At 38.7% G+C, this 24,617-nt stretch overlaps 1 protein-coding gene across 1 annotated transcript in view; it reads left to right on the forward strand.

Moving 5' to 3' along the window:
• map3k5 (mitogen-activated protein kinase kinase kinase 5) overlaps nucleotides 1–24,617 on the forward strand; it is a 175,362-nt gene that overhangs the window by 53,879 nt on the left and 96,866 nt on the right. The window contains exons 7-8 of the mRNA XM_069887224.1: nucleotides 17,217–17,387; nucleotides 19,858–19,970. Coding sequence (XP_069743325.1) covers nucleotides 17,217–17,387; nucleotides 19,858–19,970 — 284 coding nt within the window. The remainder of the gene's footprint in view (nucleotides 1–17,216; nucleotides 17,388–19,857; nucleotides 19,971–24,617) is intronic.

Here is a 24,617-nt window from a genome sequence, read left to right on the forward strand (position 1 = left end):
GTGGACTCCCTACTACAGAATGTTGTTGAGGCCAGTTTGTTAGATACATGCAAAAAAAAGTAATTGGATGAAGCCCTAATTTCTATACTGTGACAGAAGGTCAGAGAGGAGTGTTATTTATGGGGGAGAGGAAAGAAGGGTACTGCAGAATTCCCCATCAGTTGGGAATAGAATAATTGCTTTACTTAATGTATATAAAGGATACGGACAAGGGCACAATTTCCCAAATTTGAAGATGACACTAAATTTGAGCAGCAGTGAAATAGCGGAGAGGGGATGTTATACTTCAAAGGAATGCAGGTAGTCTGGTGGCATCTGTGGACAGGTGACTTCATCTAAGTTTAATGTGGCCTAATATGAAGTGTTAGATAAAATGAGAGTGACAATATTAGTGGGATAGCACCATTTCAAAAGGGGAACAAGAAGCAAAAGATCGGGCAACATGCACATAATTAAATGTGGCAGGGTAGGTTGAGAAAGTAGAAATGTATAAAGAGAGGTAGAGTTCCAAAGCAATGATTTACCTTTTTAAATAAGGACACTGTTTCAGTCATAACTGGAGCTCAGTGTATAAGTGCATGACACCAATTTTTTTTTTGAGAAATGTGAAGATTATGGAGAGTGTGCAGAAACATTTGCTAAATTGATATTAAGCTTGGGAGACTTTGGGAAAGCAAAAGATGGCAGAAGCTTTGAGGCACTTTTCTTGGAATGGCTGTGTGGCTCAGTTGGACAATACCATCCACAAATTTGCTGACAATATGACGGTAGTGGGTTATGTAAAAAGTGGCGATGAGCTGGCATGCTGGAGGGAGATTGAAAACTTGGCTGAATGGTGTACTATCGACAATCTCGCACTCAATGTCACCAAAACAAAGGAGCTGATTATGGCCTTGAGGAAGGGAAAACCAGAGGTGTATGATCCAGTGATCATTGAGGGATCAAAAGTGGAGAGGGTGAGCAAATTTAAATTCCTGGGAGTCACGATCTTGGAGGACCTTCCCTGGACCCAACACACTGATAACATAATGAAGAAAGCACATCAGCTCCTCTTCTTTCTCAGGAGTTGGCAGAGGTTCAGTATGACGTCGGAAAACTTGGTAAACTTCGACAGATGTGTTGTGGACTGTTTGCTGACTGGCTGCCTGGTATTGGGGCACCAATAGTCTAAAAAAGGCCATTGGGGTTACAATCATCAGACGGGGTGCTGCGGCCTGCCTTGCTCATAGCAGGAAAAACGTCGTTGGTGGCTGCGCCTGCCAGCCATTGAGACAACCTCCTCTACCTATGGGACCAGTATTCAGGTCGGTGTTTCTTGATAGACACAGGAGTGGAGATCAGTGTTTTGCCCTGCAGAAAGCCTTGCAAAAGGTAGTGAATGCAGCCCAGTACATTACAGGCAAAGCTTTACATGGAACACTGCAGTTGGAGAGCAGCAGCAATCATCAAGGTTCAACACCACCTGGGGCATGCTCTGTTCTCATCGCTAGCATCAGGAAAAAGGTGTAGGTGCCGCAAGACTTGTACACCAGGTTCAAGAACAGTTGCAACCCCTCTACCATCAAACTCTTAAATAACAAACTCAATCAGCAACTCATTTCAGGGCTCTTACTTTGCACATTATGTATTTCTGAGTATTTATTGCATAGTCTTTCTTTCTTTGTTAACATTTCTCTCTTTTGTGTACGTATCTTTCTCTTTTTTTTAATTTTTTTAAAATTTTTCACACTATGAACCATATTAACCAAAAGACACACAAACATTTCCCTCTTGAATATACACAGTAGCATTTTCTCCCTTTTTTTCCCCCTACCTTCCCTCCCACCTTCCCACCCCCCTCCAAAACCAATAAACATTCAACATATACAATACAATAAAACCATTAAACAATGTCATCACTCAATGAAAATAAGCAAGAAAATTGTGTCATTTACTTTTACACACTGGGTCAGTTCATTTTGTCATCTTCTCATTCTATCATTTTAGGGGGTGCAGGTCCACGGTAGGCCCTCTCTGTTGTGCTCCAAGAACGGTTCCCAAATTTGTTCGAATAATGTGACTTCATTTTTTTAATTATATGTTATTTTTTCAAATGGAGTACATTTATTCATTTCTATGTACCATTGCTGTACTCTCAGGCTCTCTTTTGATTTCCAGGTTGACATTGTACATTTTTTTGCTACAGCTAAGGCTATCATAATAAATCTTTTTTTGTGCTTCAACCAAATCGAGGACTAATTCTTTACTTCTTATATTACTTAGAAGGAAGATCTCTGGACTTTTTGGTATGTTGCTTTTTGTGATTTTATTTAATACCTGATTTAGATCTTCCCAAAACTTTTTTTCACTTTCTCACATGCCCAAATTGCATGTACTGTTGTTCCCATTTCCTTCTTACAGCAAAAACATCTATATGATACTGTTGGATCCCATTTATTTAACGTTTGGGGCGTGATATATAACCTGTGTAACCAATTACATTGTATCATGCGTAACCTCATGTTTATTGTATTTCTCATAGTTCTGGAGCATAGCTTTTCCCATATTTCATTTTTTATCTTTATGTTTAGATCTTGTTCCCACTTTTGTTTGGGTTTACAGCTTATTTCATCATTTTCTTTCTCTTGCAGCTTGATGTACATGTTATAAATCTTTTAATTATCAATGTGTCTGTAATCACATATTCAAAGCTGCTTCCTTCTGGTAACCTCAGTTTGCTTCCCAATTTGTCCTTTAAGTACATTTTCAGTTGGTGGCATGCAAACATTGTACCATGAGTTATTCCATATTTGTTCTTCATTTGTTCAAATTATAATAAATTATTTCCCAAAAAACAATTTCCTATTCTTTTAATCCCTTTTCTTTTCCATCCTCTAAAGGAAAAGTTATCTACTGTGAAAGGGATTAGTTGATTTTGCGTCAATAATAATTTTGGTAGTTGGCAATTTGTTTTTTTCCTTTCTACGTGAATCTTCTTCCAAATGTTGAGCAGATGGTGTAGTACTGGTGAACTTCTATATTGCACCAGATTTTCATCCCACTTATAAAGTATATGATCAGGTACCTTCTTCCCTATTTTATCTAGCACTTCTTCCCTATTTTATCTAGCACTATCCTGGTCCAATCTGGTTTTTCCCTTGTTTGATAAAAATCTGATAAATATCTTAATTGAGCTGCTCTATAATAATTCTTAAAGTTTGGTAGCTGCAAACCACCTTGCTTGTACCATTCTGTTAATTTATCTAGTGCTATCCTCGGTTTCCCCCTTTCCATAAGAATTTCCTTTTTTTTTTTTAGCTCATTGAAGAATTTCTCTGTTAAGGGAATTGGTAACGATTGAAATAGGTATTGTATCCTTGGGAAGACATTCATTTTAATGCAATTTACCCTTCCTATCAGTGTTAGTCGTAAATCTTTCCAATGTTCTAAGTCATCTTGTAATTTCTTCATTAATGGCTGATAATTTAATTTGTATAGATGGCCTAGATTATTATCTAGTCTAATACCTAAGTATTGGATTGCTTGTGTTTGCCATTTAAATTGTGATTCTTTTTTAAACTTTGTGAAATCTGCATTATTCATTGGCATCGCTTCACTTTTATTTGCGTTGAGCTTGTACCCCGATATTTCTCCATATTCCTTCAATTCCTTATGTAATTCTTTTATTGATAATTCTGGTTCTGTTAAGTATACTATGATGTCATCTGCAAATAGACTGATTTTATATTTCTTCTCTTTTATTTTTATCCCTTTTATTTTCTGTTCTTATCAGTTCTGCCAATGGTTCTATTGCTAAAGCGAACAGTGAGGGAGATAGTGGACATTCCTGCCGAGTTGACCTGCTTAATTTAAATTGGTTCGATATATATCCATTTACTGTCACCTTCGCCAATGGACCCTTATATAATACTTTAATCTAATTAATATATTTCTCTGATAGGTTGAACCTCAGTAATACTTTGAATAAATAATTCCATTCTACCCTGTCAAAGGCTTTCTCTGCGTCTAAAGCAACAGTCACTGTTGGCATCTTATTTCTTTGTACTGCATGGATTAAGTCAATGAACTTACAGACATTGTCCATTGTTTGTACGTATCTTTCTCTTGAGTATAGTTTGCACTAATGATAAGTAGAAATTCTGCCTGGCCCATAGGAAAAAGAATCTCAGGGTTTTATGCAATGTTTTGTATGTATTCTGACAATAAATCTGAACTTTGAACTTTTAAGGAGATCTTTTAGAGGTATTTAAAATCATGGCAGATGTTTTTGAATTGTTTATTGTCACAGGTCTGCATGTCATATAGGCAGCTCACAAAAAAAAGTAGATAGAGAGAAAATATTCCCTTTAGTGAAGGAGTCAAGAACTTAGGGGGCCAGATAACAGATAGGAAAAGAACAATACTTTTATACTGCAGATGATTAGGTTGGTGATGCAAGAATATTGGTGGATAAGATTCAATTGTAGCATTCAAAAGAAATCTGGATGTCTCTAAAAGGGAAGAATTTGCAGGGGAGTGGGAAAAGCCAGCACAGTTGGCACAGATTTGATGGGCTAAATGGCTTCTTTTGTGCTGTAACCATTCTGTGTTTCCATTAATTATTACCCTTTTTTTTCCTGAAGCTTAGAGCAGCCTGTCACTGTACTGGCGGTCCTAGTTGCTTGTGTAGCTTTCAATGCTTAGATCTAACTTGGTGTGTCATTTACAATTATTGTCTAACCAATGAAGACAGCTGGTTTTAAGTCACTGAAATTTAGAATTTAAAATTTTTCTATGTATAAAACATACAAGAACTTTTACCAATGCAAAATGGATGTTCTGAAGGATACCATTTTCTTCCTGTTTTTCAAAATGTGTCCTATTCACATTTTTATAAAAAATTGTCAGTGAATGTATTCTTTGTTGAAGGCGAGACTATCTTCTCCCATTATTCCTCCAGAAGATCGTGTCTTTTTCTGGAAGGATGTAATCCGTGGTTTGATAGTAAATTGAAGCTGTGTGGTCATTTAGTGACACTTGGTCCGGAAATGATGTCATCTCTGATGATTGATAGCGAGCCCAGTATTCCAGGACACCATGTGCAACATGGACTGTTAGAACAATGCACTATGGCCATGTCCTCCATTTTACAGAATGCTTTTGCGATTCAGAGCTTGTCCAGAGGTAGTCTGCGCACCCTGGACTGATTCCAAATGGGAGCCAGCAAAGTGGTCTGACATAAGTCAAGCAATTCGAATGTTTTGAAGTTAACCAACTGTTTTCCCTTTAGGTCCACTAGTCGAGAGTTGGCTTGTAGAAAATCTGCACCTTGCAGAGATTTTGATGAATCAGCCAATGTGAATCTTCATATAAATCAGCAAGGAGCGAATTCAAGTGTAATAGACCGCACCCCATATGTTCTAATATTGCTTTTGTTAGCAGCTGTAAGGGATGGTCCAGAGTTTCCATTATGGGTGTCCAGACTCATGGGAGGCAAAACACTGATCTCTGCTACTGTGTCTATCAGGAAACACCGACCTGAATACTGGTCCCATAGGTAGAGGAGGTTGTCTCAATGGCTGGCAGGCGCAGCCACTAAGGACGACTGTCTTGGGCATTTCCCTCCTATGAGCAAGGTGGGCCGCAGCACCCCAAGTCTGATGATTGTAACCCCAATGGCCTTATTTGGACTATCGTCCATAGTTGTTGTCACTGCCTTATGTCCTAGAGCCTTGACCAATCAAGTGCTCTGGTGTAGTGTAGCAACTAAATCCATGGTGGTTCCACCACGTTGTTTTGTGCACTAGTGGATATCAGTGCAGGCAGTCGGTTCATGGGGGTCATCAAAATCATCATTCTCCAGGAGCAGGTGAATGCCCTCAGGCATCTGTTTCAGGAACAACTGCTCAAAAAGCAGACAGGACCTGTGGCCATCCATTAGCTCCAGTGTTGGGTCACCCAGGCCATCATTCGTAACAGCCTTGCTGCTTGTTCACAGTGGGACAGCCTGAATGTGCAAATCAGTAGTGCCTTAATGGCATCGTACCTGTTATTTTCTGAATAAAATTCAGAAAATCGATAATCGTTCCTGCCATGTCCTGGTCCAATGAACCGACCACATAATAGTACTTGGTGGAGTCCATTGTGATCTTACGAACGTGGAACTGGGCTTCTTCCTGCTGAAACCAGACCACAGGCTGCGAGTTCCAAAAGGTAGGCAGTTTGAGTGCTACCACGTTCTGAACATCTCTTAGGTCATCTTAGGTCCAAATTGCCAATGGGCCTCTCAGTGTCACCACTGTGGTCATTTAGTGACGAACTAAACTTACCAGTCATTGTAGCTGAGTTAAGACCAACTGCCTTACTCAACTCTGCATGTTTTTTAAAGCACCCTCGCTCCTTTCACCCTTCGTGACGCTCAGCACAGAAATCACATCATCTTTGACGATTGACAGCAAGCCAGGTGCTCCATGGCTTCCTGTTCTTGCTGGCTCAGACCTCCATGAGCCGGTTTGTTGTTTAGTGCTGTTCAGCCCACTACAGCTGCACTTGAAATTTTTGGCATCCTTCGTGATTTAAAGTTCAGGCTGTTTGATAGGACCTTTTCTTTGAGAGCTTGATGACCACTTCCAGGCCTGAAATGTTGGTTATCCTTGCTTCTCTGCACTTGGCCCCAGCATCTGCAGATTTTCTTCTTTAACGGGCATTTCCTTGTGTTTGGTTAACTGTGTTTATTGTCACTCAAACATGAATTTAATTTTAGAAGAAAACAAACTGCTCTGGATATTAGAAATGCAATAAAAACAAAAATGATGGAACTTCTCAGCAGGTCTGACGCTGTGGTACAGATAATGGAACTGGTGACTCACTGCTCCATCAACCTAGGTTCAGTTCCAACCTTTGCTGTTCTCTGTGTGGAGTTCGAGGGTTTCTTCTGGTTTCCAATTTCCTCCCACATTCTAAAATTGTGCGGGCTGGAATTTTAATTGACCACGTTACTATTAGTGTGTGGATGAGTTGATAGGAAGGTAGGGAGAATAAAATGAGCTGGGTAGTGGTTGGCACAGACCTGATGGGTAAAGGGTCTGTTTTTGTACTGTGTCTCTATCTGTTGTTATAGACTTAAATGTTTAACTTGTTGAACTCTTCACAAACATTGCCTGATCTGGTGAGCATTTCCTGCTTGCAATGTTTACCATTAGGCATGCAATGTAGTAGAATGGTAGCACGCCAAATCCTAAAACACAAAGCCTCATTGCACACTTTGTTTTCATCATGACCTACAATGTTCCTTTCATTGCAGCCATTTCTTCTTTGTAAACCTGAAATAAAAGACCATATAACATAGAAGTAGTAACAGGCTATTCAGCCCATTGAGTCTCTCTGGCCATTTAACCATGAACTGATCCATTTTCCCACTCAGCCCCACTGCTTGGTCTTCTCCCCATAACGTTTGATGCCCTGGCTAATCAATAACCTATCAATTTCTGTCTTGAATACACCGAATGACCTGGCCTCCACAAGCACCTGTGGCAACAAATTCCACTGATTTATTACCCTCTGGCTGAAGAAATTCCTAAATATCTCTGTTCTTTGCAGACACTCTTCAAATTAACAACAATGTTGTGACACTAATAATTTTAGGGACAAGATTAAGGAATGTTTAGAGAAGCATAGTCTTTGTGAGATGCAGGTCATACCTTACGAGCCTAATTAAGTTTTTTTTTTGAAGAGTTGACAAAGAAAATTGATGAAGTTGGTGTATGTAGATTTTAGTAATGCATTAGACCGAGGTCCCCCATGGTAGGCTCATTCAGAAAGTCATGAGGCATGGGATCCAAGGAACCTTGGATTCGAATTGGCTTGCCTGCGGAAAGCAGAGGGTAGTGGTAAATAGAACATATTCTGCCTGGAGGTCAGTGACTAGTGGAATTTCTGCAGTGATGTGTTCTGGGGCCCTCGCTCTTCGAGATTTTTATAAATGACCTGGACAAAAAAGTGGAAGCTGTTGTAGGTAACAACAGGGTAAAAATGGGATGCAGAGTTGAGTGGAGAAGTGCAGATGGAGTTCAATCCGATAAGTGTGAAATAATGCACTTCAGAAGTTTTTTTTGAATATTTTATTTAAAAATTTAAATCCAAACATGCAATCAACAATAACAAGAAAATATTGAATAAAAAATAAAAATTATGGTCTATGATATATGATGGCTATAATCCCCCACCCCCACCCTTCCATGAAAAGTTAGTAAAGAAAGAGTCCCAAAGAAAAAAGAAGAGAGCAATAAAAGAAAAAAGAAATAGAGATTGTCATGGATCTGTCGTGTGCCCAAAAATTTCCCATTTAAAAAATTTACCTGGATCTTGAGGGGACATTAGGGTAGATCTTGTGGGTGAGATGGGGCACAATTAAAGATTTGCACCTACATGTTGTAAAATGGCTGACACTTATTTCTTGGGTTATACGTAATCTTCTCAAAGAGAACACAGCTATGCATTACTGCATTCCAACAGGCTATACCTATGTGTTTTCTGGCCACAAATATTGTTTGATATTGGGACAACCTCATTTTGTGTCTTATACCAGCAAATTACCTCAATAAGAATAGTTCTAGGTTCTGTGGAAATTGAATTCCTGTAATTCACTCAAAAAATTTCCCCAGATCTACCCAAAAGGGTCTTACCTTGGAATATGCCCAAGTTGAATGTTTTTTTTTAAAAAAAAGTTCCTATCTCCTCATTGTATCTAAGGCATTGATCAGAAATGTCTGGTTTTAATTTATTTACTTTTTTGGGGTGTGGGATGTAGCTGGTGCCACTGTTTAGGTGTTCCCATTTGAAGTAATAAATATATTGCTGAAGTAAATTTCTTTGTGTTTCCCTTTCAAATAAGAGTCTCCACACCACTACACTTTGATAAAGTCATGGTCAGGCCTAGTTTATCCCTTAAGTATGTTTTTAGCTGAAAATAGCAGAATATTGTATTATTAGAAATTCAAAACTTGTTTTTAATTGTTCAAATGACATAAGTTGTCCCTCCTCATAACAATCCTTGATAAATCGGATTCCTTTTTGGGAACAGGTATCTAAAATATTATTACCCATTGTTAAGGGTATAAGTCTATTCTGAGTCGGGTGTTTTGGGAGATATTTCTCACCCCTCCCCACCCATCCCCATCTGATCATTTATATTGCTCCAAATATTAATTATATGTTTTAACAAGGGGACTTTTTTTCTCACCAGATATTAATTTGAAGTCCCATTGATATATAAAATACTCTGCTATCTTCTCTCCTTCTTCGTACAGTTCTATTTTACCCATGAAGACTTGTCTCCTCCCTCAAACAGGGAGGAAATAAATTTAGTTTGGGCTGCCCAATAATAGTTTTTAAAATTTGGGAGTTGTAAACATCCCAGCTCATATTTCCTTGTCAGCTTTTCTATGGAGACTCTGGTCTTCTTTCCCTTCCAAAGAAATTTTCTGACATGTTTGTTTAGTTCCTGAAAAACTGCTGAGGCAATGGTATGGGCAAATGTTTGAAAAATATATTGTACTCTTGGAAATATATTAATTTTTACACAGTTGACTCTACCAGCTAGTGTTATTGGGAAACCCATCCATCTGTTCAAATCTTCTTCAACCTTTTTAAGCAAGGTGAGATCTGAAAATTATTATCTGTTTTAATCCCTCAATATTTTATCCCATTTAGAGGCTATTTAAATTGGGTAGTTTTTTTTTTAACATTGATTTTAATTCCCACCCATAAGTGACAGAATTTCACTTTTATCCCAATTTACTTTATAACTTGAGACTTTCCCATACTCTTCCAGTTTTAAGTACAATTTCTGTAATGAAGTTGTTGCTGGTTTTGTCAAATATATCAATACATCATCTACAAATAAACCAATCTTGTATTTCTCCTGGTTAACCGTAAATCCAATAGTGTTTGGATCATGCCGAATTGCTTTGGCTAACGCTTCTATAGCCAAAATAGAGCCGGATATGGTGGGCATCCTTGTCTGCTAAATCTAGTTAAAGCGAATGCTGTAGAAATTTTGTTCAATACTTACCGTTTTGGGTTCATAATATAGTGCCCTAATCCAAATAATGAGTTTTTCCTAATCAAATCTTTCCCATTCCAGTCTATGAAATGCCTCTTCTGTATCCAGGGTCACAGTTACACTCAAATCACCACTCGTTTGAACCAATTGAATAATACTAAGCAAACTGCTTACATTAGCACCAGATTGTCTCTTTTGTACAAAGCCCATTTGATCCATATTTATTAATTTCAGCAAAAATTTTGCCTATCTATTTACCAAGGCTTTGGCAATAATTTTATAATCTGAATTCAATAATGAAATAGGTCTATAAGATAGTTTCAGTGGGTCCCTATCTTTTTAGGTATTAGTGTAATTATTGCCATTGAAAATTATTCTGGGAGAGTATGTGTCTCAACTTTCTGATCTTACTCCTCCATAAAGAGATTTATCAAAAGATCCTTAAATTCTTTATAAAATTCAGTGGGGGGTGGGGTGCGGAACTTGTCTTCCCCTGGAGATTTGTTTTCCTACAATGAGCTCAATGCCTCTCCTATCTCCATCTGAGTGAAGGGGCATTGAGTCCTTCCTGTTCTTCTAAATCTAAATGTGGAAGTTCCATTTGTGAGAGGAACTCTTCAATTGTATTAATAACTTCTTCTTGAGATTCTGATTGATATAATTTAGAATAAAATTGTCTAAAAGCCTCATTAATTTCTTGTGGTTTGTAAGAAGTCCTGTTTGTATCTATTTGAACCACATTGATTGTTCTTGAGACCTGTTCTGCTTTCAACTGCCAAGAGATAACCTTGTGACTCTCTGCTCTAGCTCATAATACCTTTGTTTCATTCTTAATATTGTTTTTTTCTGTCTTGTATGTTTGTAATGTGTTATACTTCAACTTTTTATTAATAAGTAATCTATATTTTTCTTCACAACCCCTTTGTGGAAGCTCCTTTTTAATAAAATATCTCCTTTTCTAATTCTTCCACCTCCCTTGTATATTCCTTCTTAACATTATTTGTTCTCTTAAATATGCTTTTAAAATGTCCCAGATAATAAATTTATCAGTAGCTGAATTACAGTTGGTCTAACAGAACATCGCAATTAGTCTTATAAAGTCACAAAAGTCCAATCTTCTCAACAACAATTAATTAAAATGCCATCTATAAACTATCTGTTGTTCATCTGGCATTGAAATTGTTAATACCAGAGGTGAATGATCTGATAAAAGTCTCGCTTTGTATTTAGCCTCCAAGATCCTTCCCTATAGTTAAATTGACGCCAAAAACAAATCTATCTTGGAATAAGAATTATGTCTATTAGAATAGAAAGAATAGTCCTTTCCCTTGGATGAAGTCTTCTCCAAGCATCCATTAAATTCACTTCTCTCATTAATACCAGGGGAGCTTTCACCACCTTTGTCTTAGCAATTTCCCTTGTTGATTTATTTCGAACCAGATCCAGACAAACATTAAAATCCCTTCCCACTAAGATGTTTTCATGTCCATCTGCCAATTTGAAATATGTTTCATTTGATGTCTCATCATCTGTGTTTGGAGCACACAAGTTCATCAATGTCCAGGACTCTGAATATATTTGACAGTGTATATCCTACCTGCAGGATCTGTAACTGCATCCTGTATTCTAAGTGTAAGATTTTTCTGTAACAAAATTGCTACTCCTCTTGAGTTAAAAGAAACTATTACCTGATCCACACAATCTCTTTTTAATTTTTGATATTCTTTTTCAATTGATTGTTTCTCTTGAAGGAAGGCCGGATCAGCTCCCATTTTTTAAGATGTGTCAGTGTCCCCTTTCTTTTCACTTCTCCATTTAGACCATTAACATTAAAACTTATAAATTTCATTGCGTTACTCATCCTTGGAGGTTTAGCAAATCAAGTCCTTTACCCCATCCCGTCCCCTCAATCCATGCCTTCCCTCTCAGATTGATCAATTCTTATCCTCCAGGGTAAAAACACAGTCTCCAATAATCCCATTGGGGAAAAAAAAATGATTAATAAAGTAGAAATAAAAGAAATAGAAATAAAGAATCCCCCTGTTTATTCTTGGCCTTTGCTCCTGACTGCTGTCTCCGTCCCTTTGGACTCCAGAGGTCATTGCTGCAGGTTTGTTTTTCTGGTGAGGTTTAAATGTATGATCAAAGTTGAGTTGTTAAATGTTGGTTCTCCTTCCTTTTTGTATTGATTCTTCAGGAGAGGCAAGACTCTGCTTCCTGTCTCTATCACATCACATGACATCCCCCTGCATTTTGGAAGTTTGAACTTGATGGTCGATCATGTGGTTAATGTCAAATTTTTAACAGTGTGGATGAACAGAGAGCTCTTACGGTTCAGGTCCATTGATCCCTCAAGGTTGCCATGCAAGTTGGTAGGATAGTAAATAAAGAGTATGGTGTGTTGGCCTTCATTAGATTGAATTCTAAAGCCATGAGGTAATATTGCAGCTCGATAAAAGTGGTTAGACCACATTTGGAGTATTGCATTCAGTTCCTTACAGGAAAGAGGTATATACTTTGGAGAGGGTGTAGAGGAGATTTACCAGGATGTTGCCTGGATTGGAGAACAGATCGTATGAAGCAAGTTTGACAGAGCTAGGGCTTTTCTCTTTGGAGCAATAAAAGAAGAGAGATGACTCAATAGCGTGTATAACATTATGAGGGGTTTGGATAGGGTGGACATCTGACACCTTTTTTTACTGGTGTGACAACAGCAAATACCATAGGACATATTTTGAAAGTAAATGATGTAAAGTTTAGGGAGGTGTTAAAAGTAAGTTTTTAAAATCAGAATGGTGGGTGCCTGGAATGCAGTACCAGGAGTGGTGGTTGAAGATGCTGGTACAATTAGAACATTGAAAGGTCATGGATGTAAGAAAAATAGAGGGTCATGGGTGTGAGGGAATGAAAAATTAGATTGTTGTGCAACATCAAAGGACCTATGCTGATCTATAATGTTCTAAAAAAATATTCATTTGTTATGGAATCTCTATGAAATTATCAGGTGGTTATAATATTAAGTGTTGAAATGGTAGCACACATTGAAAATTTAGTCTGGATTTCACTATCTGAAATGGAGCTATTGAATTAAAATTGCATTTGAGAGCTTATGATGTCATTGAGTCTTGAATAAAGAAAAGCCTCTGACAGGTCAGGTTTGTAACTAATTTTTAAATCAATGGGAAATATGGCAATCCCAATGTTCCATCAAACATCTCATTATCTCAATGTGACAGGACAATTCTTTAAGAACTGCAGAATTACAAGAAACATCTCCTGCTGTTCCAATAAATATTTGAATATATGGTAAAAATCATACATTCTAAAGTATTCAAGTAGCTCACAACATGCTAATACATTATCATTACCACATTTATTTCGTTGGTCTTTGATGAGATGAGAAGTTAACCCAGTGAGGCTTCAACTGGATCTACATGCAGTGAAACCTCAATTTTACGCACCCTGATTTAATGCAAATTCTGATATAAAGCGTCGCGTCGTTGGACTCAGCAGTCAGCTCGTCATGGGTAGAGAAATGCTGGAGAAGGGTCTGGGGCCAGCCTTTTCATCACGTCACTCCATCACGGAGGATGAGCCAGATTTGTACGGCTTCACAGAAGAAAATATGCATGAGACTGAGAAGCTGTTGGAATGGAGCCAAGTGCTACACAAATAGTACTTTGCTGACAATGAATGCCCTACATATGAGCACCTGATGAATGCCGAGATCTTCCGTAACACAACTATAGCACTGGCAGAGGCAAGTGTTCTGGTTCTCGAACCACGAGAAGATCATAATGAAGAACCTCCATCCCCAACCTCAAAGTGCCTAAAGCCATTGAAAACCTTGAGACTAGCTTCCATTGGCTGGAGACCCAGGAAATCCTCCAACTCCGAAGCATTCTAGATTTCACTGGCAGCCAGCGACGTGCTATGTTCAAGCAAGGAATATTCAATCACTTTTTAAGAAATAAATTGTAAATGATGATTGCTAATATTCTTGAATGTTCTTGAAAATGCTAATTTTCTTGAACCCCAAGTTAGCATGACTGCTTTTTAGGCGATGACATTTTATGGACCTCAATGATCACATTCTAATGGGGCCACATTGTAGATTGACACACCTTTGGCTGGTAATGTTCTCAGTCCCAGGGTTAAAAATTATAATGGCATTCATTTATTATTCAAGATTCTTTTGTTGAAATGTAATAAGACAGAAAATGCAGCATTACACAAAATTTCCTTTAGTGTACCGAAAGGCAGAAAAAGATTCACCATCAGCAGAAATTGCCTTGTGCCCCTTATAGTCATGCAAAGAGAAGCAAAAGAGGCTCCCCCAGAGTCACTGAGTGTATGTGGATTTTCCCCCAGCACTCCCGCAGCCTCCACAGCCACACGGCCTTCCATCCAAACCATCGGCTCCAAATCCAAACCTCGACTTTTATTTCTTAAGTACTTCACATTTGTAAGAATAAAGGACGTACCAGTGTCATCATTTAGTTCCCCTATCTGATAATCCCGGGCTTTTTGTAAATGAGTTAATAGAAGAGAATAAATAACACAACATAAAAATGCATTAAGAATTACAATCAAATGCAAGCACAAGGAAGAGAATTAATGGACAAATCATCATTTGTAAGTTGTATATGATTTAATTTGCATTTTTTTTTTGCCATGTGCCTTTTTTTTTTAGTGTACGTGCTTTATTTATGCGGTGCCTGAGCAGATGTAAAGGATGCAATCAAATTTGCTCAGTAATTGATTTAAATATTTTAAAGATTCAAATATTTTAAATATTCCGAATGTGCATTTCCTGACTTTGCCTGCATTGAGTGGGCTATAAAATTTTTTTTAGTTCCACACTGAAAAATATGCATCTTATTCTGTTATTTTTTGGCAGATGTGACTAATTGGATGACAATAAATCATTGTCAAAGGAATAATAAGCCTGAGAACTATTGTATATATCAGACGCAGATCTGCCATTGCGATTTACGTTTGGGAAAATTATGAAGAATTTCAATTATGCTTCATGTATATGTAAAAAAACTTGTTTCTTTATAACTGGGAAATATTCAGTTCATTATTTTTCACAGCCCTGCTGGATTATTCATGTACCTTTGTTAGTGGCAATTACCTAAGTGTTAGTATTATGTCCAAATTGAAGTCTGTTTAAAACCAAATTACTGAGTTGGTCACAATCCAAAAAAGTATATTCAGTTCTTGACTGGAGTACCGTATGCTCAGTACTTGATGCATGAAATTGCAGAATGTTGCAACTAAATTCAAATGTACAATATAATATGTAAAGGGCTATTTTTGTTTCCATTTGAAATAATTTTCCTTGCCTTGTTTATTTTGAAAGTGGCTGAGGTTTTGTATTGGATTGTAGTTTGATGGTTACTCTTTGCACAGTTGTTCGTGTGTTCATGTTCCAGCTCCATGAGGAACATCAGATGGCCAGCGAAAACAGTGTTCAAAACAGTACTATGTCAATAAAATCACAAACCATCCATGACAGCCTTTCACAGAGATGTCAGTGGCTGATTTTTAGCTCCTCATAAACCAACCGCAAAATATGTGCTCAATATTTAGAGTTAAACTACACAACATAAATAATGCTGCAAAGGGTTTTTTCTTTGTTTTCTGAATATCCCACTTTTGCTGATTTCTCTCTTCCTCCTATCGGACTCCTGAACAAACTTGGCATGGGTATGCTTGACCTTGCTCTGTTTAAACTGATCTCTCCATTACTATGATTGCAGTATGGATTGCAGTATGGATCAGTGGATTGCTACAAAGTGAACTTTTTCACTGTACACTTGAAATTTCATTCCAACTGGAATTGCTGGTCCATTTTATATCAGGGTCCATTTTATATCAGAATCCATGCTCACACCAACAAAAATCATTGCCAGCCTCTAACACTCTTCCTTCTTCTTCCTTTCTTTAATTTAGCTTGATGTACATTGAATAAATATATGTTCTATTTTAGTTTTGCTTTATTTCTTATCTTGCCAATTGGACTCTCATTAGGGTCAAGGTTCACGAGAGCATTTCAGAAAGGCTTATTTAACAGTACCTTCAAAACCTATAACCTTTTCTAACCAGGTGAGTGAAGGGAAGTACTACCATCACTGAGATACTCCATTTTGTTTTTATCATACACCATCAAGCCTCAATTGCTGCTGGGTCAGGATTCTCGAACTTTCCGCTGAGATGTTGTGTGGAAGTATCTTCATCTTAAATCTATGCCTTCTATTTAAGCAAAAAAAAAATCTACAGATGCTGGGGACTGGAGAACGCTGGAGAAACTCAACAGGTCACGCAGTGCCTGTTGAAGGGCTCAATCCCGAAATGCTGATTGCCTCTTACTTCCTATGGATGCTTTGTGGCCTGCTGACTTTCTCCTGCACATTTGTGTCCTGCCCTCCAGTATTCGACATTTCCCTGTTTTTTAAAAAAGGCACCCAGCTTTTGTATTGGACAACAATAAAACCCTGGTTAACCAGCAAAAAAAAATTGCAGAAAATAAATAGGTAAAAAATATGGAAGTTGAAAATTGGTGCTCCGCGCCGTTAGTTAGCCAACCACGCAAGACACCATCTCAAGCAACTGGAAAATTCACATCCAGCATCTACAAATCCCCATAGGTGTCAGATACCAGGGGTTTATTTTAAGGTTGTAAATGGAAGTGATTTGAGTCTGTAAATTTATCTTAGTTTTCTTTTATTCCTGAGTTGAAATCTGGGATGATATAGAACATACACAGATTAAAGGTGAATCCATTGCATCTGGCTGATCTCATCCTATAGGAATTCCTACATTCCAAAATACCTCCCATCATATATTTGCAGGGACACCTCCAGATTACTTTTTGCCTTTTGATTAAAAATAATCAACTTTCTTTGCCACTGGTTCACCATCCCATGATATCCATGCATAGAGAGAGAGAGAGACACTGCCCACTGTACTCCATTTACCATTTTTAGATCATGATTTTGAAGTTTCAATTGAAACTGGGAATTTTTATGGAAAATGATCTTGGGTAAACATTACCGTCCATGTGCCATCAAAAAAATTGACAGATTAAAAAAAAAATAATAATACATTTTCACAAAACATCTGTAATTTGTCTACCTACAATTTCATAGTGTATCATTTTTCTTTTCAGGAGAAATCTTCCTGGAGACCGACAAAGTGCCATTGAAATACTACTGCCAATGGTACAGTCAGGAGAGCAGGTTCCATCTGACATGTATTGCCTCTTGGGAAGGATCTACAAAGACATGTTTTTGGACTCCAGTTTCCAAGATGCCGAAAGCCGAGATAATGGTGTTTACTGGTTAGTATTTCCTCCATGGCACCACAGGTGTACTATGCTTCAAACCAGTTTCAAATTAAATATAATGACAGTCCAGTTAATGTTGTTTTGCTCCTTGAGGAAGGAGCCATCTTTACTTTAGAGTGTGTAAGAGGAGGATATACAAGAAGTAGAGGTGGTCTAGAAAATCTATCTTGAAACATTAAGTATATGCACCCCACTGTAAAAGATTATTGGAAAACTAAATGTAATTGGGTGCATGCTGCTTCTTTAGAGAAGTTTGGATAATTGCTTTTGACTTCTCCATGGGAATGAAGAATTAAGAATGGAGAGGCACTGGCAGAAATCATTTAGGAAAGTGTGCTGCAATGGTATACCATCATTTCACATCTACTACTCTCCACTCTTTCCTGCTCTCAGTGGAGATCACACCCAGTGTGATTCCCTGGTCCACTCATCCATCCCCACCCTCCTTCCTAATCCCTGACACTTTATCCTACAAATGTATGAAGTACAACACTTGCTTTTACACCTTCTCCTTCACCACCAATCAGGACTGAAACAAACTTTCCAGGTGAGACTTAAGGTTGGCATGCACCACTTCCAACCTTATTTACTGTATTCCAATGTGGCCTCCTCTATGTTGGTGATACCAAGCACCGACTTAAGCAAATTATTTGATAAACTCCTGTGTTCTTGTCCACTATGGCCATCCTCAGCTCCCACTTACCATTCCGACATCCATGCCATTTCAACTTCCTTCCTATCACACACCGCCACCTCCAATGACAGATTGAGGTCCAACAAAAAATATGGCAACAATAAATTATATTCTGCTTGGATGGTTTGCAGCAGAATTGTATGGTCATTACATTGTTCAATTTCAGGTCACCCTTACCTCTTCTGTTGCTTTTCTCTCTCCTTCTGATCCACCTCCTGCCATTTATATCCCCTTTCCCATAACCCCCATTACCTATTTTCATCTGACCTCCCTCTCCTGGTTCCATCCACCTATCACCCACTCATTTCACGCACCAGATCCTCTCCCATCTGGTTCATCTCCCTTTACCTCTCCCCTAATGGTTCCCATTAACACCTTTCCCCTTTGTGTTCCTGCTTATCTCCCTCCAACTGTCTTCACCTTCATATTACCCGTCCCCCAACCCCAACCTAGCTCCAGATATGCTTTTATTCTCCTTATCTGTTTCAAACTAACCCTAAAGGAGGTTGAAACTAAAGGAGTATGAATATTATTTAAAGAGTGAAAAACTAGAGTATGCTTGTGCATGAATCGCAAAAAGGTTGCAGGTGCAGCAGGTTATTAAGAAGGCAAATGGAATGTTGGCCTTCATCGCTAGAGGAATTGAATTCAGGAGTAGGGAGGTAATGTTGCAACTGTATAAGGTACTGGTGAGACCACACCTGGAGTACTGTGTCCAGTTCTGGTCTCCATATTTGAGAAAGGATATACTGGCTTTGGAGACGGTCTAGAGGAGGTTTACTAGGTTGATCCCTGGGATGAAGGGGTTGACTTATGATGAAAGATTAAATCGACTAGGATTGTATTCGCTCGAGTTCAGAAGAATGAGAGATCTTATAGAAACATATAGGATTATGAAGGGTATGGATAGGATAGATGTTGGAAGGTTTTTTGAGCTGGCCGGGGAAACTAAAACGAGAGGACACAGACTCAAGATTCGGGGGAGTAGATTTAGGACAGAGATGAGGAAAAATAGTTTTTCCCAGAGAGTAGTGAATGTTTGGAATTCTCTAACCAGGGAAGTGGTTGAGGCTGCCTCATTAAACATATTTAAAATTCAGTTAGATAAATTTTTACATGATAGAGGAATTAGGGGATATGGGGAGAAGGCAGGTAGGTGGAGTTAGGTCATAAATTAGATCAACCATGATCATATTGAATGGTGGAGCAGGCTCGATGGGCCATTTTTGGCCTACTCCTGTTCCTACTTCCTATGTTCCTATCTCTGCCTTCCAATTCCACTTCTTTCCCTCATCCATCAGACTCAAATCTGTCCATCATCCATTACCCCTCAGACACCTGCACCTTCTGGCCTCTATCTCACCCCTCCTCCTCCTCCTCCTCTTTATAAAAGCTACATTCCCTCTCCACTCAGTCATGACGTAGAGTCCCAACCCGAAATATCAACATTTCTTCTTCTGCCCCAGGGGTTAATTAACTGAGTTCCTCCAGCAGTTTCTTTTTTGCGCCAGATTCCAACAGCGACAGTCTTCTTTGCTCCTATTGCAAGCATGTTTAGCACCATTGATATGGGGTAAATTTGTAGGCAACTGCTATTCTGTTTGAAGCCCACAAATAAAAGTCCAAGTGAGTCATTCTTAACTAGATATTATATTTTCAAGTTGGTATTTTTCAAGCTATGTTTGTGCACGATTATTACACTAAATAAGGTTTATTCAAAAGTTGTATTTACAATGTGAAGCATTTTTAACATTGGAATGTTTGTTTAAGGTACGGAAAAGCTTTTGAATCTGAGCCAACAATACATTCGGGGATAAATTTAGCTGTACTTCTCCTTGCCGCGGGACACCAGTTTGACACATCATTTGAGCTGCACAAAACGGGTAATTAGTTTCACTTTCTTGTTTTAGCAAGTTGTTTAAGAACACTGCAGTTAGCTACAAATCAGCATTGAACATGTTGTTGTTCTTTTATTTTAAAAAAAATCCAATGAAAATCATCTTGGTAAACACTTAGCAATTGTCACTGCATTTGCTTAAGAGAAATGTTGGATGGTCTGCCACTCCTGCTGCCTAATGAAAGACTGGGAGCTTGATATTGAGGATTGACCGTCTGAAGGGGAGACCTAGGTGACTGCAGATGCTGGAATTTGAAGCTAAACACCATTTGCAGGAGGAACTCAGTAGGTTGAGCGTCATCAGCGGGAGGAAAAGAATGGTCCATGTTTTGAGCTGAAAACCTTTATCAAGGCGACCATTGAGTTTAAAAACGTGTAAAGAGCAAGGACTTAAAAGTAGATGCATTGTTTGTTCATCAAGCTCATTACAACACGGAGGGAACGCTAGAGTTTCATTTTTTTCTGCTAGCTGGTGCACAGGAATGCAAAATGAATGGAGTCATGCCCATGTGTCTGGGGTTGAAAGATCAGTGTCAGGCTGCTTCAAAGAAAGCTGAGAAATGGCAAAGCGAACAACTGAGTCATAGTTTCAGCCTGGAAACAGCCCCTTGGATCACTTAAATCACTCCACCAATCAATCATCTATTTACATCTTTCCCAAACTAATGCCTTTTTTTCTTCTTCAGTAAACCCATCAACTCTTCCCCCTTTCTGCCATTCATCTACATACTACCTGATGTCACAGGTAGTGAAGAAGGCATATGGAAAGCTTGCCCTCATCAGTTTGGGCACTGAGTACAAGAATTGGGACATCAAGCTACAGCTGTACAAGGCATTGATGATGCCGCCTCTTGATCAATGCCATTCTGGTCGTCTTGTTCTTGGAAGGATGTGAGTGAGTGAGGGAGGATACAGAAAATATTCATGAAAATGCTGTTGGGTCTGGAGGGCAGAGAAAGGATAAGCTGGAACTGTTTTCCCTGGAGTGAAGTAGGCTGAAGCATGACCACAAGTTTTATGAAGTCATGAAGGGCATTTTTCCAGGCCAGGGGATTCTAAAGCTAAAGGGAATAGTTTAAGGTGAGAGGGACATACCGCAGAGCAACAGGCCCTTCTAGCCCAAAAACCCATGCTGGCCACTTTTACCCATTGACCTACAACCCCTGGAATGTTTTGAATAGTGGGAGGAGACTGGAGCATCCATGCAGATACCCATGCAAATAAGGGGAGAACGTACAAAATCCTTACAGACAGCACAGGTTTCAAACCCTGGTCCCAGTCACTGGCGGTGTAACAGCATTGCGCTAACTGCTACACTGACCTTGCCTGAGGAGCAAGTTTGTTCACATTGAAGGGGGTGGGTATCTGGAATGAGTTGGCAGAGGAAGTGGCAGAGGGGGTACAATTTACAATGTTTGGAAAACATTTTGACAGGGACATAAATGGAAATGGAGGCAGATAGGGCAAGATCAGTTTAGGTATAGATGAATTGGGCTGAATGGCCTGTTGACATGCTATATGACTCCTGGACTCTCTCTATACTAGGGTACTCAAGCATAACCAACCAATTTCCACATATTTGGGAGGAAACTGGAGCAACCGGAGGTCAGGATCAATCCATTGTCACTAGAGTTGTGAGGCAGTAGCTCTACATGCAGTCATTGTGCTACCCTGTGCTTCTTTCAGCAGCTTTCAAAATCTATTAATTGTCAGCACACAAGGACTGAAATTCTTGGAGCCTGTTCTACACAGGATGTGTAACAGCATTTCTGTTGAGCTTCTGGAAACCTCAATAACTGACACAATTTCTGCAGATGTGAAGACTGTGTAATCCTTGTGCCCATCCAGGCGAGATTCTGGAGCTTTGTAATTTAAATTAATGGAGCTCAAGCTTGAAGAAAAAGCCAGCATTATTTTTCTCTTATCAAATATCAAAATCAGTATTCATCTGGAGGTTAGGCTGTAAAATTAGTGGGCCATGCAAACACTTGCCTTCCTAAGCATCCCCTCCCTAATCTCCACAACCACTGTCCCCCATTCCTGTTTAGAAATATTTCAATAATGTATCTTCCTTAGAGTGAGGAAGAGTGAATTTCAGCAGTGTGCAAAATGCTTCTGTAGGACTAAAAATAAAGTTTCTCAACCACAACCCCAGAAAATGGGGTTTCTGAAAAGTGATAGGTTTTCTTATTGGCTTTTGAATTAGTAGAAAATATTATTCAGCATGTGTTTTTGCGAACATTGAGGGAAGAGAGAAGGAACAATAGCTTGGGCAGAAATGACCAACAACACAAAAGAAGCCACTGTTTGGTGGATATTTGTTTCCATTGAAGACAATGAAAAGTCAAGTAAAATTGGCCACAGTTTCTCAGGGACAAATGATCTGTTGCTGCCTGTCTTGATTAATTTGCCAGCAAAGATTTGATCAACCCCATAGCACATTACTTGTTGAGAGGTATGGACCACAATACAATTATTAAATAGTTGGGGGGGGGGGGGGGCGGCGGGTGGAGTTGCATTCAGCCAGGTCTGCACAGACTTTCTACAAGAGAAAATCACGTTCCAACCCTGGCCATTTCTCAATGGGCTTACCGTTTTCTTCAAAATATTCTTATTCAATGACTTCTTGAAGGCCACAATAAAACTCAGCTCCATGTGGGAAATTTGAGATTCCAGCCAAAAAAAAGTGGTTCCTTATCGTAATTGTTGATTCCCTTGTCTTTTTATTTTGTACTGGCTCACTTCTGTCACTGACCTAACTCCGCCGTCATTTGAATTACTATCAAACCACTCTTCATCTCTAGAGAGAACAGTACAAACTTTCCTCATCTGTCCTTGAAATTGTGGTCACTCATCCCTGGAACTATTCTCACTGATCATTTTTGGAGCCTCTGTAATGTCTTCATATTTTTTACATGCATTGTAATGACCATAGTTGAACACAATAATCCAGTTGAGGCTGGACTCATGTTTTTGAAAGATTTATCATGACTTTCTTGATTTTTATTCTCTTTACCTCCAATTAAAGACCAAAAATTGTGTGTATCTTCATAATTGCTTTCCCAACCTGTGGTACCACTTTCAAAGATTTTGGTACCCATCTTATCAGGTCCTTCAGTTCCTGTACTCCTGTTAGAATTTTTTCCTTCTTTCTGTATTGTCTCTCTTCATTTGTCTGACCAAAATGTTTAATCAGCATTAAACTTCATCTGCCATACATTTGCCCATTTACCAATCTGACCCTATCCAACTGCAAACTATCGCAAATGCTCTTGTTGTTTACAATGGTACCAATATTATGTCATCTGTAAATTTATAAATTGAAGTTTATACCCTAAGTATAAGTCATCAATAGATACCAAGAAAACCAATGGCCCCACCACTGATTCCCATTGAAAGTTATTCCTTTTTTTTAATAAAGAATATATGTGGTGAAAAATTCCAATAGTGATATCAAAGAATGTTTTTTTTAAAAAAAGGCACAGAAAAGGTTATTTTATCAACAAATTCAGTACATCCAGAAGTTTAGCATAGCCCAATCCATTCCATCTTGGTATATCTAATTTTGGCAAATCTTCTTCTCATAATTCACATCCCAGAAAGTTGATCAATCCCTATTCTAGAAAACCTAATCTAATCCAAATATTTTTAATTGAACTTTACAGTTGCCTCACAGATTTCAGATGTATTGTCAGAGTATATACATGACATCACATACAACCCTGAGATTCTTTTACCTACAGGCCAAACAGAATTAATACTTACTGGTTGTGGGGAAAAAAACTGGACTCAATGTACGATGTAAACAACTGTGCAATACAGAGTGGAGAAAGACAAAACAAACAGTAAAGTGCAAAAGTAAGAGTCCTTAAATGAGTTCCTGATTGAGTTTGTTGTTGAGGAGTCTAATGGTGGAGGGGTAGCAGCTGTTCCTGAACCTGGCAGTGAGAGTCTTATGGTACCTATACCTCTTTCCTGATGGTAGCAACAAGGACAGAGCATGTGCTGGGTGGTGTGGATCCTTGATGATTGCAGCTGCCCTCCAAAGACAGCATTCCCCGTAGATGTTCTTGATGGTGGAAAGGGTTTTGCCTGTGATGTCCTGAGCCCTGTCCACTACACTTTATGGGGATTTATCCTCTGGGTTATTGGTGTCCCCATACCAGACAATGATGCAGCTGGTCATCACACTTTCCACCACACATCTATATAAATTTGCCTGGGTTTCCAATGTCATATTTAAATCTCCACAAACTCCTGATGTCATTAATGTGTTGTGTCCAGGAAAGATTTTCTGAGATAGTGACTACCAAGAACTTAAATTTGCTCACCATGTCCACCTCTGATTCCACCATGATCACCTGATCATACGCATCTGGTTTTTCCTTTCCTAAAGTCAACAATCAGCTCCTTGGTTTTGGTGACATTGAGTGTGAGGTTGTTGTTGGTGCACCTTCTGGCCAAGTTTTCAATCTCCTTCCTGTACGCTGACTTATTGCCTCTTTTTATACAACCTACTACTGTGGTATCGACAGCAAATTTGTAGATGGTGTTGTTGTAATACCGACCCTCACAATCATAGATGTAAAGCAAGTAGAACAGGGGCTAAGAATGTAGCCATGTGGTGCTCTGG

This window comes from Narcine bancroftii, chromosome 6 (assembly GCF_036971445.1).
Source record: "Narcine bancroftii isolate sNarBan1 chromosome 6, sNarBan1.hap1, whole genome shotgun sequence".
Taxonomy (NCBI): domain Eukaryota; kingdom Metazoa; phylum Chordata; class Chondrichthyes; order Torpediniformes; family Narcinidae; genus Narcine; species Narcine bancroftii.